The 16,737-nt window shown below is 39.8% G+C and overlaps 1 protein-coding gene across 4 annotated transcripts in view; it reads right to left on the bottom strand.

Moving 5' to 3' along the window:
- The window catches only part of gbf1 (golgi brefeldin A resistant guanine nucleotide exchange factor 1), an 89,744-nt gene that overhangs the window by 31,349 nt on the left and 41,658 nt on the right, over positions 1-16,737 (bottom strand). For 2 of the 4 annotated variants that reach the window (XM_022194324.2, XM_022194325.2), the window contains exons 5-11: positions 10,900-11,018; positions 10,447-10,555; positions 8,715-8,775; positions 6,607-6,661; positions 1,840-1,875; positions 647-791; positions 173-399 (exon numbers count right to left, since the gene is read on the bottom strand). In XM_022194324.2, the coding sequence (XP_022050016.1) occupies positions 173-399; positions 647-791; positions 1,840-1,875; positions 6,607-6,661; positions 8,715-8,775; positions 10,447-10,555; positions 10,900-11,018 (752 nt within the window). The remainder of the gene's footprint in view (positions 1-172; positions 400-646; positions 792-1,839; positions 1,876-6,606; positions 6,662-8,714; positions 8,776-10,446; positions 10,556-10,899; positions 11,019-16,737) is intronic. The other 2 variants (XM_022194327.2, XM_022194326.2) reach the window with 1 other exon arrangement.

Here is a 16,737-nt window from a genome sequence, read left to right on the forward strand (position 1 = left end):
TCGAATACATACACAATGACACCAGTAGACAGAATTTCACAAAGTGAACATGAGTGCAGGATAAAGATGGTGGTGTTATTCACCAACTGAGTACAACGTCAATGGTGCAAGAAAGGCTCGGGAGTCAACAGGAGACGGCTGGTTGGCCCACTGATATTTCGATCATTCCTACCTGTCCATCCAGAGCACATTCATTCCCGTGGTGTGTAGCAGCGGTGCTAGGGGAGGTTGCAGATGAGCTACACTGTTCCAGGTCAGAAAGGTCTTCCCTGGAGGTGGTTTTGGAACAGGTGTCCAGGCCACTGTCTGTAGTTGTAGGGCTGGAAACGGACGAGCCAGCGTTGTCTGAGGCTGGAAGGCTGGAGTTGGACAAACCTTGTTCAATGAATGGGACACCACCTAAAAGAAAGGAGATGCAGCAAATAGTGGTGTAGTATGATGTACGCATTACCATTCACCGACATGCATAATACATGCCTAATATCCGTGAATGCACGTTTCCTTGATCAGCTTTTAACCCTTCCAGGAATTTTGAAAGAAGAGACAGCTGCAGAATTTGACAGGAATTTATTGTTTAAAATGATCCGAGAGCCAACAATAGTCTCTAAAGATTGCGAGCATATTAATAAAGTAGTGTATCTTTTACCTGATATGTTGTTGCTGAGTGTACTGGATTGACTTGGGTCCATTTGACCGGAGGGACTTCGGACCATGTGGCGGGGTGGCCTTGGTGAACGTTTCTGCTTCTTCCATTTGGATGATTCACTCATTCCACCGGCACGCATCTTCAACTGGAGGAAATAAAGTGGATCGTTGAAACACCAACTCCAAACACACTGAACTGCTGGTCCATGTTTACTGACTAAGGCCATGATCAGATAGGATGCTTTATTTCAATAAAAATCCTTCCACATTTTTCTCCAAAAATTACAACTGGTGTGGTCTCTGAGATTAAACACTATTTAAAATGAATGCACGATGAACTCCAGTATTTTACCTACAACAGCATAGCTAAAGCTACAAACACAGCAGTCTCAGTGTGCATTCTAAAGTATTATTCTTGGAAGGTTAACCCTGTACAACATGTTTTGGCAACACTGTAAGTATTTATGGTTACAGAAATGTAGCAAATTCAACAGCTGATATACACCTTGAGTAAAGAATGAGAAGATACTTAAAGAAGTGTGAGGCTCAAAAGAGAACATCCTATCTGATCACAGTCTAACAAGAACACCGCTTCAGCTGTTAACCAGCACATCATTTTATGAGACAATGGAAATAAGAGAAACAGCAGAATATGCGCATGCATGCAAATACTGTCTAAAAAAGACATGGGATGCTTTTATTCCAAGAGGTTCTTTTTCAGTGTAAATATCTGTATTTATTCATTCAAACCATTTACTTTTTACGACACTCTTAAGAAGTAGTTTTGTTTCCAGAAAACTACTTAGACATGCTCTATCCTGAAACTGCTGAGAAAGCATATGGGTGGCATGATGGCATGGCAAACAGCAGCTGACACATATGCAGAAGCATGTAAAAACAAATTACTAAACAGCAATGTCATAATGCAATAATAATACAAATGCAATGTGAGCATTCGCAAGCACAGAAACATCATAGAAAATTATGTGTAAAATGATCAAGACCGTCCAGAAGCTTCTAAATAAACTGTTTTTTTCTTCAGTGACACATTTAAATTTCTTTAATACAGCACATCATCTTCCTCCTTTTAGTACAGACTAGCGAAATGGGAGGCTAGTGAGATCTTAAAATTGGCAGGGAAAAGGTTATAGAGAAAGACTCTCCACCCTAAGTAGTTGAAGTCATCTTCCTTACCTGCACACGTTTGTTTTTCCACAAGATATTGTAAGCCTCAGAAGAGAAGGGGGAGCAGGCAGGTGCCCGGAATTAGTGATGGGTAACAAATCAGCAGTGGCACCAATACACAACACACTGAAGCACACACATTTAAGCATGACAGGAAGGGTGTGGAATCCAAACAGGGCACAGGGTTTGAAGACATGGACACAGCCACTACAGGCTCTAACCGCTAGTGAATGAGCAGCCAGCTAATGAGCAGGTAGTGTTAGAGGACGGGGAAACAGGCCATGCAAAAGCAACAACTCCTGAAACTATTTAAATATCTAATATTCAGGTGTACTTCAAACAAAATTGAGAAACTGGGAAATTCAGAGTCGTTTCCCACTGGACAGTCCTGTAATCCTTTTAAAAGCTTAGATAAACCATCCAGGTAAATTCTCAGAGATCCAGGTCATGGTAATTATAAGAGCTTCAGTAAAAAGGAACTGGACTTTGTTTTACGGTTCTTCTCTTTGGTTCTACGTCTGAGAATTTTAGAAGGATTTTATCCAAACATAACATAATGGTGCACTTCAGACCCAGCAACACTCCTAAACAAAAACTGGTTCATCCGAGGGATAAAACACTCACACACGAGCAGAGCAATGCTGTATATACTGACCAATGCTGCTATGACATACAGTGCATCCAGAAAGTATTCACAGCGTTTCACTTTTTCCACATTTTGTTATGTTACAGCCTTATTCCAAATCGGATTCAATTATTTTTTTCCCTTAAAATTCTACACATAACACCCCATAATGACAAAATGAAAAAAGTTTTTTTGAGAGTCTTGCAAATTTATTAAAAATAAAAAACAAAGAAATTACATGTACATAAGTATTCACAGCCTTTGCCATGAAGCTCTAAATTGAGCTCATGTGCATCCTGTTTCCACTGATCATCCTTGAGACGCTTCTACTGCTTAATTGGAGTCCACCTGTGGCAAATTCAGTTGATTGGACATGATTTGGAAAGGTACACACCTGTCTATATAAGGTTCCACAGTTGTCTGTAGACCTCCGAAACAGGATTGTGACGAGGCACAAGTCTGGGGAAGGGTACAGAAAAATTTCTGCTGCTTTGAAGGTCCCAATGAGCACGGTGGCCTCCATCATCCGTAAATGGAAGACATTTGGAACCACCAGGACTCTTCCTAGAGCCGGCCGGCCATCTAAACTGAGCAATCGGGGGAGAAGGGCCTTAGTCAGAGAGGTGACTAAGAACCCCATGGTCACTTTGTCAGAGCTCCAGCGTTCCTCTGTGGAGAGAGGAGAACCTTCCAGAAGGACAACCATCTCTGCAGCAATCCACAAATCAGGCCTGTTTGGTAGAGTGGCCAGACGGAAGCCACTTCTTAGTAAAAGGCACATGGCAGCCCGCCTGGAGTTTGCCAAAAGGCACCTGAAGGACTCTCAGACCATCAGCAAAAAAATTCTCTGGTCTGATGAGACAAAGATTGAACTCTTTGGTGTGAATGCTAGGCGTTTTGTTTGGAGGAAACCAGGCACTGCTCTTCACCAGGCCAATACCATCCCTACAGTGAAGCATGGTGGCGGTAGCATCATGCTGTGGGGATGTTTTTCAGCAGCAGGAACTGGGAAACTAGTCAAGATAGAGGGGAAGATGAATGCAGCAATGTACAGAGACATCCTGGATGAAAACCTGCTCCAGAGCGCTCTTGACCTCAAACTGGGGCGGCGGTTCATCTTTCAGCAGGACAACGACCCTAAGCACACAGCCAAGATAGCAAAGAAGTGGCTTCAGGACAACTCTGTGAATGTCCTTGAGTGGCCCAGCCAGAGCCCGGACTTGAATCCAATTGAGCATCTCTGGAGAGATCTGAAAATGGCTGTGCACCGGTGCTCCCCATCCAACTTGATGGAGCTTGAGAGGTGTTGCAAAGAGGAATGGGCAAAACTGCCCAAAGATAGGTGTGCCAAGCTTGTGGCATCATATTCAAAAAGACTTGAGGCTGTAATTGCTGCCAAAGGTGCATCAACAAAGTATTAAGCAAAGGCTGTGAATACTTATGTACATGTGGTCTCTTAGTTTTTTATTTTTAATAAATTTTCAAGAATCTCAAAAAAACTTTTTTCATGTTGTCATTATGGGGTGTTGTGTGTAGAATTTTAAGGGAAAAAATGAATTGAATCCGATTTGGTATAAGACTGTAACATAACAAAATGTGGAAAAGGTAACGCGCTGTGAATACTTTCCGGATGCACTGTATACAGACATATACATAGAGCAGGCTAAAAAACACCTCCACAAGCCCATGGCTCAGGACAAGGCTCAGCAGTCCACCTGCATCTAAAGGATGAGGGACATTCCTTTTGGGACAGTAATGCCCACATTCTGGACAGAGAAGATAAATGTGAAGGAAGCCATCAAGGTTTAATTCAGATCAAGCCAAGGAGGGGTCTACAACACTCCTTATCAGGTACCAGGTAGAATGCATTGTTGAGATCTCTCCACCAACCTGGCAGTTCCACAACTACTGATACATAAACACACCTGTGAGTGGCTTGTTAAGGGGGCCGTTATCCACATAGGTCGGGACACTCCCCGTTAGTCAGAACTGAAAAAGCATCTTGGATGAGAGGTGACATGTCTTGAAAAACCAAAATCAAAAGTCCGGTTGCCTTTTAACTGAAGCTTTTAGTCGTGCCCACCCATTGAGCTTTTTCGCCTGTAAATCTAAAGCACACAGTTTGAAAATATTTCCGGTAAATACATAAACCTCTATGTGCCTTGTCCACGTTTTTGAGTGTGGAACAGGCTCTTTATTGCCTCTTGCGGCAGACAGAGAATAAACAGCTAATGTAATTGGTATGTTCACCAGTGATAAAGACAGAGGAAGCAGTGATGAGCCAGTTCAGGCTTGGTACACCATAAGGCGAGCAAGATGCCACACTTAAAAACTTCTACAAATTAGCCACGTCAAGGAGTGTTTTTACTAAATGTGTTTAGACAAGAGAGGGTTTCAAGGCTGAGGATTTACTGGTTGGATTTGCATATGTACATCAAGAGTTTTTTTTTTTTGCCTCATTGCAGAGGGAAGAAGTGCAGTCAGACCATTAGTGTGGCTATGCAAAACTACCAGTATACCGAGTCAACAGTTAATGATGCTTAGGCATTCCAAGACATATTTTGACTAAGTGATACAGTCTAGTAGAACTGATTTAATACAGACTGAATACAGTCATTTCCTTCATCATGCTGTCGATTAAATAATTGTATGATTGTAGAGGTGCAGCGTCGGACAGGGGTCACTGTCAGCCCAGCGCAAATCAGAGGATCTTATCTTAACATCTTCAGTTATGTGACATATTTTCGAGCTCAACAGAATACACGGATGAGCCGCAGTTTGGTTCCAGATTTAAATCAAAGCCTTAATACATGATTCAATTACAAAAGTGACGACATTTATACAGTGGTATGGCGATAAACAGTTGCAGACAGACCTCGCCCTTACTTGTGTTATTAGATAAGGGGAAGGGTGAATAAATTAGACCTCTACCACATCTATTGTTTTCAGATTTACTAGCTCAAATCCAAGCACACACCTCTCACTGCTACAGATGCTATCTGCAGGTTAACCGTCGAGTATGACTGTAAATGATGGTCAGTTTTAGCTCGCCTCTAAATCTAATTCACCTGGATAAATTGATTTAACAAAACGTAAGAACTGTCATCAAAAAAAATTCATTAAACATACTAAATATTCCTGAAATATTTTTGATAGTAATTGAGCATATATTAAGCGATAAATGTGCAGTTAGAACACAGACACAGAAACATGTTTTACATTTCAGCCATCTTCAAGGATGCAACTAAATGGCAGCATTTCATACATGTAGTACTTTGACAGGCAAGAGTTGAACTACAGTTTTAACCTCTTAATACTATTATTCTAATTAGTTAGTGCAATTAAAATGTGTAGTGGTGGAATCGCAGAAAAAACACTTTGTGTCAGAACTGCTGCAGTGTTGATGACAGATTTAATAACTTGAAAAGACACACGGGCAACCATTTTCAAAATCCTGAAAACCGACAAAGGTTATCAGCATCCCAATGCAACCTCATGCACTCCCACCAAGTAGCCATGCTAACCCTGCTTTGGTCAGCGCACTATGCCAGAAAGGCAATAGCGTGGGCCAGTTAAGTACCCTCTCTAGGCCATTCTGACTTGTGTTTCTATGCTGCTCTCCACAAATAAGATCCTGAGTCTCCAGTATACCAGACGGGGTCTGCAGAAAGGAAAACAAGCTAAAATAATTACTATACTACTAATGCTAAGATTACTTGTACTTAATAAATAGCAAGTAACATAGAAAACTTAAAATTTCAAGATGTAAAAACATTGCTAGGGACAGGCGGCAGAAGTAGGACAGCCATTAATGGTGGTGTTCAGGTTTACTCATAAATTGACTTCTTAATTCCCCAATTAATGAACCACAGTCATTTTACCCAGCTACTTCTAAATAGTTCTACAGATTACAATATGCAGGACAGTCTTGCAGATGTTGCTGTTTAAGACATGTGTACATATATTTGCCAGTGAAGTAATCCCATTACATCATTAACTGCACTTCACAACTATATATGAAACATTCAGACAGAAACCCAAAAATAACTCAAAGAAAATGAGGAAAAACCAACACAATAAAAATGGGGGAAAAAAAGAGCACAAGAACTGCAAGCAGATCAAATACACATTCAACATCTCAGTCACATTACCTTCTTCATGTTGGCACCCACATAACTCTTGGCCTCCTCCTTGAACTGGGGGAGTCTGGAAAAACAAACAAAATACTTAATGCAGTCTACAGGAAACAATCTTCTGACATAAAACATTTCTAAATGACTCAATCTGTCATTTTTAGTACTGTACACTGTATTTTCAAGGCAGATGAGTGTAGTCACGGTGAAAAACATTTATTTTACTCATGATATGTCTTCTCGCATGTAAAAAAAAAAAAAAACTCTATATGGACATGTTACCAAGGTAAATATCTTGATTTTCAACAAAGGAGGTCTCCAATACAATGGAGCATAGAATGTGTCCTAAGCTGCTTAAAAGGCAATATCACGGCTGGAATCTCTACATTTTCAACCTGAGCCACAAATAAACTTTTCCAGTGTTTGATTAACAATGCTGGCTGCTATTCTCAAGGCATCGCACAAAGACTGAGTGAGTGTGTGTGTGTGTGTGTGTGTGTGTGTGTGTGTGTGTGTCACTAGGTTTCTGTGGACTCTAAAGCTTTGGTGGAAAATGAGATGTCACCACCAGTCACACAGACATACACACAGACAGAAAAAGAAAAAAATCAGCAGCCCCCTCCTGACATTAACTCAGCGTTAATAGAGTGTTGTCTTGCAAGCATGATTATTGGATGATCTGTGGGTCCAACAGATTAACATGCCTAATACTTTCAGCAGGCAATCTAAGACTCCCGCTGAAGAGCCGCTGCTCATTATTATCTGATGGGGGTGGGGGAAGAATCCCAGATGCACTCACATCTCTATTATCTGGGGTCTGTGGACAAGTAGAGGGCTAGGGGTTGAACATGAATGAAATGAGATGTGTGGTGCTCGAGTGTGTGTGTGTGTGTGTGAAAGAGAGAGAGCATTATCAGAATGATGAGCAAAAAGTCCACACTACATTTATATCTCCTGTTCATGTGGCAACGATATCTCAGTTTACAACTCTGGCTGCCATGCCGTATGCTCAAACAGTTAAATCTTGCAAGAGGACATGATAACAAGGTGCCACAACAGTCCTGCCAGTAAATAAAAACAGGCAAAGAATGCCAGGAGGGAGTGTCAGTGAATGGCGACAAGCTTGGCAAAAAACCTACACTGGACTTTGCTAGAGGAAACATATCCCAGCACTTTGTGACAAATCCTGCGTCTAATAGTCTTGGTGGGGACATAGACACCCTCAGAGAGGAGGTGAATCAAACCATAACTTTATTCTGAGCTCTGTTTGTTCTCTAGCGGTGCTCCTTCACATTCAGATGAGCAGATGAGCTTTTTTTTGTAGCTGATTTTCCTGATTGCTTCTGTCTGGCATGGCTGGCAATGCTAATTCTGTATGTGAGCTCATGCGTGTGTGTGGGTGTGTGTGTGGGTGTAGATATGCCTCTTAGTATTTATGGGGGTTGGAGCTTTGCTGGTGAAGGAGAGACCAGCTTCATCTATATGCAGATCATACAGTGTGCAGCTCAATTGGCTCATCGCCTTGTCTGTGACTGAATGTGACTGGCACTCTGATGCATGAGGATGGGTTTGTGTGTCTGTGTCTGTATCTGTGTGAGTGTGAGTGTGTGTGAGTGTAGAGGGGGTGATGGGGAGAGAGGGGTTTTTATGCTAAATGCCAAAGGAGAAATCATGTTATAGCATTAGTGAATCTGTGGCCTACTGACCCTGTGCAGAGTGCAGAATGAAATTTATGAGCTTCATGGGAGATAATGAGGCCTGGGAAGCAGGTACATAGAGAAAACCTCCAGTCTATAATCCAGAGGTGATGGAGGAGAGCAACTGAAGTCCAGCCTGCTTCTGTTGTCGGACAGCTTAAGATTTAAGGTTTTAAATTTTAATGTAAAGCTTTACTTTATTGTGATTTAAAAAGTTTTGAAGCAGAATTGAACGAGATGAGGCATTAAATAGTAACAAGTAAGTTCCCAAGGTAGCATTGTATTTGAACAGAATAAACATAACTGTATTTTATATACTTAATCCTAACCCCTTTAGTAGTGTATACACTGAGGTATAACTAAACACAAACAACTACTTTAATGTTGTTAAGGACTTATCGTTCATCCACTAATCTCCCATACAATTACCTGGAAAATAGTAGCTGCACCATGTCGACCAGTGTATGTTCGGCGGACTTCCTGAGGAGCTCTGTAAACACAGAAGGGGAATAGACATTAAAACCGAGCACAGTGACATAAAGAAAACTTTATGTCACAAAGTAGAAAAAGCATCCAGAGCTGAGACAGCTTAAGCAGGCTGCTTCAGATACTCCTGAATTAAACAATTCAAACATTCATTCTCATGTTGTCCATTACCACAAAGAAGACTGGAGCATTTAAATCTAGAGGTGGTGAATGAACAAGTCACTAAACAGATTAAATAAGATGTTGGATAAATGGAAATGCCTTTCTTTTTGTCAGTACTAGGTTAACCACACCATACATAACCACACAGTTTTCCATGTTAAATTCAGTAATACCTGTGACCCTAAACTACAGGTTCAGTAGATCAAAGTTTATCCAGGGTTATGTCTTTTACACCACATCCTAAAAAGACTGCTCAAAAAATACTTCAATTTTACATCTAATACTTCAATTTTACATCTAATCATTCTTTGTTTCTTCTTTACTAAAAGGCTGTGTACTGCAGACTTCTAAAGATGCTGTTTGATGCTTTACTTAAGAAGTCTACTCTTGATACAGATGTTTTAGCCAACTATAGACCTCCCTTTTATCTCTAATATCCTTGAAAAAGCTGTTGCAAATCAGTTAGTTCCTTCAAGCATTATCATATGGAAACACTGCATAAATTTGAAGATGTCACCCATATATATTTATCTACATAACCAAATGAAACAAATCAATTAGTCAATCTTCAGCCTTCTTAAAGACAAAGTCTCAAATGACCTGAAATTTTCTCCTCACAAAATCAGATCAAACTGAAGTTATTGTTTTTTACCCTAAATATACAAGTAGATAGTTACTCTACATTGCATTACATTGTCCATCAGTTCTACTGTGAGGAACTGTGTAGTTCTTATGTCCCATAACTCACACATAAAAATAAGGACCTTCAATTGCCTTATTTAATGACATAATATTGCAAATTCCTGTCTCAGAGTGATGCTTAAAAATGTTTATGTATTTACAACTAGGCAGGACTAATGTAATTCTTACTATCAGGATGTCCCAATAATTGTCTGAAAGACCTCCAGTGGATCCAAAATACGGCTACCAGAGTTCTGACAGAAACTAGAATGATTATGTCTCATATAATAACTTCTTCTCATCAGCTCTCTCTGAAACCCACAACAGGATTTAAAATTCTTCCCCTCATATGTAAATGCCCTGAATGCCCTGAATGATCAAGCCCATCATATCTTAAAGAATTCTTAATATCATATTGTCCCAACAGAGCACAACAGAGCTTACTTACTTGTGGTTTCTAAAATTTTCACAAAAGAAAATAAAAGGCAGAGCAGCTACATTTGTTCTGTGTAACCAGCTCCCACTTTTCCCCAATTTACCACAATAAAATGTTCCATTTCAGTCGGTATCAATAACGACTGATCATTGTTGTTGTTACTGTGTTTTGGACTGTGGGAAGAAGTCAGAGAAAACCCACATACGCACAGGAGAGCGTGCAACCTCCATGCAGGCTCAGGCATCTATCCAAACCGGGGATCTTCTAGCTGGAATGCAACAGTGCTGACCACCAATCCACTGTGCAGCCCAGAATTAACATCAGATTGTAATTTGTCCTAGAAATGACTCTCAACACATTAAGAGTAACGTTTGATTTGTGCATGATGAAACTCACCACTTAGGCGCATCTCGAAGCAGATCCTGAAGCAGGATTGCATGATTTCACAAACAGACTCGTTGGTCAGATGGGCCCCAACAGGTGTCAGCAGCAAAGTCCTCAGGACCTGAAGCAGCAAATACAACTTAACTAAACTCCAGCCTCACTCCAGTTCCTCTTACTAAGTTTCTACGATGATGAAGCCAAAAGTAATTACATACTACAATCTGTGAGCAAAATTATACTACTTAAACGATATAAAATACTGACAAAACGTACAAATAGTCAGATTCTCATAGCTAGTGCTAGGTGATAAATTGAATATGTAATACACCGACATTGTTGAAGATAAAGACATTATCAGCAGTAATGTTTATTTTATGCACTTATGAGTGGGTGGAACATGAACCTCATATGTTAGCTCTATCAGGTCAAACAAGACAACTGCAGCTACCATCAATAAACATGTACCTGTAAAATTTTCATCAGGACCACTTCATCACTTGCAGGATCTGTTCCGACAAATCTAGCGTGTGTGACTGCATCTGCCATGTTTTCAATGGCCTCTGCTGCTGCTTCATGGTTAGCATCTGTAGATAGAAGACAAACATACAATGTTCTTAATCCTCGTGTGGCCATTTTTTTCTTTACATGTTTTTATTTTCATAATTTTGGCAGTGTTAATTGATATGGCATAAAATTTGGCAAATGTGTTTATTCTGGGGGAATTTTAAGCCTCAGCTGCCACAATGTGGCAACAAATACACTGCGCACAAAACAAAGTTACACTCCGTGCGACAGAAACGGGTCTTTAAAAGTTTAAAAACCTAAAAATAAATGAGTTTGTCGTGGTGGTAACGTGCTGGTACAACTGGACTACATTAAATCAAAAGGTCTTTTAAATGTTTTCTCCCAGTCTTTTTTACGTGAAAATGACTTTGGTCAATAAATCAGTCCACAAAAAAATTGTTAAAAACTTTTTGGTACGTAATGAATCATTCGGTACTTAATAAGTAATTTTATCAATATTTCAAAGCAAAAGTGACAAAAGAAATTATTAGCTGCAGCATTCCAAATCTGGTGTTGTATTCTATGACCAGGGGGCTTTGTGCAGGCCCTGTAGCAAAGTGAGACATGATAGTTGACATTCTTGCTGTTTCCAGGCCTTCAATCAACATGGCCGCCTATAACCAATCACCACATGGTATTTTTTAAGAGAAAGAATCTTCAAAGTATTATATATACGACTGAGTAAAATTGAATTTGAAAGTTATTTATAAAATAATGTAGTAAACTCGTTGACATGCCATAAATCCACACTTGACTCACACACTACTTTATATTAAATAACTCAGAAAGCCTTAGAGTCTGGCCAGTCTTTTCTTCAGGAGGAAATGACATCATGTGGAGCAGGTCATGTGATCTGGAATAAACACACTTCCTTGAGAGGTGTTTTTGTAACGGGTAACTTTGTTAAAAGTGATTTCTTGGACACAGATACAATTTGTTATTTTCCATATAGAATTTGATATATTGCCAAAAATGAATTATCTTTTGTGATTATCTCAATTAAATTAAAAGAATACAATAAAAACAATTTTTTGAATAAGCTCATTTTATTATTGCTTAGTTAATTAGAAGGTGGTTGTTACTAAATTTGGACGGCTATTTAGTTGACATATTAGTGATAGTCACTAATTTTTTATTAATAAGTTTCCATAATAAATAATTATGGAATTTGTAAAGACATGATCATAATGAACTTTTTTTTAACTGTTAATAAAAATGTATGCAAGATATATCCCAAAGACTTTAAAAGTCCCTCAATAGTACAGTCAAATTTGATGTAAATTCTATTTTTCTGAATGACAAATCTTTGTCGAAAAGGTTCGAAAGGGCTTCTTTTGAGTCCAGAGGGTTAACATGCCAAACTATTGATTAGAATTGGATGAAATCTGCTTGCCTACTGGGAATATTATACTCTAATCTTTATTTACATTTGGAAAATCCCTGTTATTATCTGCAGCTGCCATGTCTACTACATCCTTTCAGAGAAGACTTGAGGTGCACATCAGGGTGCTGGGGATGATCTGGAGCCTCTCTTTTTACTTCCAGTGGTCTGGAATATTTTAGACCAAAAGAGGACACCAAATATTGGTTGGCTACTCAATTCTATCATCCACTGTCAAAGCATAGCATTGTACAACTATGTGCTGCATGCAAAGGAAACACACTCTAAGAGTCAAAAAGAAACAGAAATCTGAATCTGTTACCATTCCAGTCTTAATATAAATACAGGCTGATTGTGACATAATATGTAACAAGTGGCAGCAATGACTGTTAGTAAACTCAGCAACCAAGAACACATCTCCAGCAGCTCGATGAATAAACAAAAACTAGACAAATCTAGTACGGTCCATCCCGACTGTTCTTCAAATTCTGGGATCTAATGACCAGATGTGACCCTTTGTTGGAGGCAGGCTGGGACAAATTGGCTGTCAGAGCAACAGGAGTCGATGTTTTTGAAACCCGAGCGGCTGGCCAGCTATCTGCCTGGAGCCAGCCTGTTTTCCTTTCCCATCGCCCTCAGGAACAGCAATTCATTAACTAATAAGCAGAGGGGGAAAGGGGAGCGGATGGATGGTGGGAGAGACAAGAGAAAAGGAGGTACAGCCACAAAACAGCCCGTCAGCATTAAGAGACTGACATATGGAAAAGATAGGTGGCTCAGGTTTTAAAGTGATACTGTACCTCTGTGTTCTTATATATGATTACAAGAGGACATTAGATTAATTAAGCTAGAGATAAGGAAAAACACACGTTTTGAGTTCAATTAATAACTGGCAGCTATGGTGAAAACTGGAGTGCATACAGTAATTCAGTCAAGAGCTTTTTAAGGGCTGAGAACTGTTTTTTTGTGTGTGGCTGAGGCCGTTCAGACAGAGCAATCCCAACATCCCTCCAGAGGCAAAGGTGACAACAAGCATGGAGGTTGTGCTGAAAACATCCAACATCCAGATGCAGAAACTGGAGACATGGGGATCCAGCAGAATGTCAGAAGTGATATAAAGCACTAATCCTTCTCTTGGCACACAGTCTACACAAGTGATGTCCAAAGGAGGGGCTGGGGGGCATTGTTAAAATAACACTGAGGAAAGGAGAGGCTTAGTATGTGTGTGTGTGTGTGTTTGTGTGTGCCTGAGGGTATGTGGGCAAAGTCAACAGGGGGTTGAACCAGCTGCCGCATAAAGCAGTTTAAGTATATCAAAAATCAAAGACGTGGCGTGAGTGAGAGCGAGCGTGAGGGCAAAAGGGGCTGGTTTTTAAGTGAGCGACACACAAAAAGCTCTCAAGCGGCACTCTACATAAGGGCCGATGCATCTTTAGAAACCAAACAAGGGAGTGCTGCTTTTTTTCATGACCAGGGAAATAAATGAGTTTGTTCACCTGTTCATCATCTGAATAGCACAAGATCACCTTTCAGGCCTGGCTGCTCGGCCCGCAGATTTTGCTGCAGTCTGTGTGCACAGTGATAAATGCATGGAATGCATAAAGTCTTTTTGGGGATTTAGTTTTCTTCAGATTGTGAGACAAATTTTAAGTCCAGGACACATTCAGTGCTTTTTTTGCAAAAGCACAAAAATGCAATCAAAACTGAGAATACAGAAAATGCATAACACCTAATAAAATTGATTAAAGTATGCTTCTGTATGTTTCTATGGCTGGGTGGTTTTCTTCCAAAAAATCCAGTCAGGTTGAAGTTGAAGAGAAATGCTCTGGGTAGACAGGGTGGATGCACCAGTCCTGAATTTTCCAACATCCTTCAAATGTATAAACTCTCTTTGTAATGCCATGTGCATGTTTAACCACCTAAGGTCTGGTTTTACCTCAGCAGGTTTATATAAAGAATTTCTGGATTATGATCCCACTACATTTTTGTATGTATTTTTATTGTACATGAAAGGGATATGCTATATATTTAGTACTTCATATGTATAAAGTTTTAAAAGCATTTTATTCAATTTTATTATGTCTATTCTCCCTAAAATTAGTGTTTTCATCTTGTACTTCATGGTCTTTTTTCTCTAGGCTCATGCTAATTATTTGTTCTTTTATCATGACAGCCAATTTATTAACAGATGACACTTTATTCAAGCTTTAAGTGAGAGGCAGGCTACAGTTGTACTCTAAGATCATCTCATCTGGCAGTGGCTGCAGTTTAAGCCTCAGCTGAGCCTTGCTCTGAGCCCTATGTGGTCTGGCGACCATGCGGCTGCTAGCAGCGCAGTATGGGACTTTGCTGACTGTGCTGAGCAGGAGAAACCATGAGAGAACAAAGGAGGGTCAAAGAAGGGGAGATGAGCAGTGGCAAGAGAAAGGATAGAGCAGAGTTCTGGAAATCTATCAGCAACAAGGCTTAGTTTAGTGCTCTCTCAGTGCCAGTAGACCTTAGGCCACAGATGAAGGGAATTATGTCTCTAAAAGAAGTGTGTGTGTGTGTGTGTGTGTGTGTGTGTGTGTGTGTGTGTGTGTAGGGGACACATTAGTGGGAAAAGAGGGAAAATGTTCAGGGTGACACATCAGAGGATCACATTCACATTCTACACAACACCCAGGATAAAGAGGAACACATCTGCTTGTCAAAAGTTAATTTCTTACTTCAGATTTCGAGAGGCATGATGGTTATATATGCCAACATAAAAAGGCACTGAGTATTCACACGCTTGCAAGACAAAATGGTAACGGGCATCGTCGAAGTAGGAACAAAACAAAGCAACAAACAGAAACACAGTTAACATGTATTTTCTGCAGATGGATAAAACACTGATTTTTAAAAATATTGTATCACAAGCAAACTGTCAGAAAATCTGCATCTATATGAGACACAAGCCACATAAAGTGTTTATCAAAGATTGCTAGATGTTTTTATTTCTTTCCAGCCAGGAGGTGGCAGTACCTGACAAGACCAGTGTTGCTTGTGCTACTATGCAGTTATCCACTCGAATTTGCTCAGTTATTTGAAAGAAATGATCAGTTTTACGCGTCCAAAGGATTATGTATTTCCTCAGGTGGTTTGGATGGCCGTTACATATTTAATTAACTGGCACTACTAGTAATGTACAAGACATTACAGAACAATTACTAAATAGTATATTTTCAAGTCATAGATTTTAAGCTGGGGATGGGTTGCAGCTTACGGTCCTAATTTTGGTAAAGGTTTGAAATCTCTTTTGCTCCTTATCTGTTTCATTTACTGCCTGATTTTTTTATTTTGCTTGTGCAGTACTGCATCTATCCATCAATATATCTAACTACTGTCTCTATGCTATCTAAATCCCTACCAAACCCACCTTGGTATAAGGGGGGGGAAAACTATGCCGAGTTGTCAAACAACAAAAATGAAGTATAATTCAGCTCTCCCCTTTATGCAAAACAAAAATATGTTATGTGTTTAATATTCTCTTCAGACAAAATCTAACAGTAAAAGGGTTTTTAAAAAACATAATCCAAAAATGGGCCCTGTTTCTTATATTATGCACTATTTAAGGAAATAACTGTGTAATATTTTGCATTTCTACAGATTTCTTTGTACAGTATAACTCTCCTTGAAAATTCAAATTTTAAACACATTCACTCTACACATTCATGAGAAAATATGTCTTTAGTCTCCTCTGGGAGCTTCTGACACATTCTTCAGATTGAATTTCAATACTCTTTGAACTTGCATTCATTCGCCTGCTCACAGCCCCACTCAGACCCCACTACTAGAAAAATATTGGATGCACGGCTGAGTGAAACAAGAGGAGAGGCGAACGTGTTAACTGGCTGCTGGAGACTTTGCACTGTTTGAGGAACAAAATTCAAACTGAGACGTACCAGGTTTAATTAAGTTGTTAAACTCCTGTCCTATTTTTTCATACGTATTGCAAGTGGAGAGCAGTTGCCTTGCAACCAAGCTGCGGTTGTGAATCTCTTAGAACAGTGCTGATGAGATGCTGGTGATGGTGCCATGGCGGTTGTAGGGATTAAGGCACCTGGTGTCAGGTCTGGATTGACAGACAAAGGCTCTAGGACTAAGAGGGCAATTTGTGAGGTGATATTTGAACAGATACTGTGTGTGTCTAAGATGACAGTCATTTTAACCTGCAGTATGAGACATTTCAGTGTGAGCCTGAAAAGCACTCCCTGCTCCTGGTCTCCAGTTTGATTTACTATCCACATATTCTCAGTATTCATCTGTCTCAGAAAAAAATCTCCATATATTGAGGATATTTGTCTTAAAAAACTTCAGTTCAAACGTGGAATCCT

This window comes from Acanthochromis polyacanthus, chromosome 15 (genome assembly GCF_021347895.1).
Source record: "Acanthochromis polyacanthus isolate Apoly-LR-REF ecotype Palm Island chromosome 15, KAUST_Apoly_ChrSc, whole genome shotgun sequence".
Classification (NCBI taxonomy): domain Eukaryota; kingdom Metazoa; phylum Chordata; class Actinopteri; family Pomacentridae; genus Acanthochromis; species Acanthochromis polyacanthus.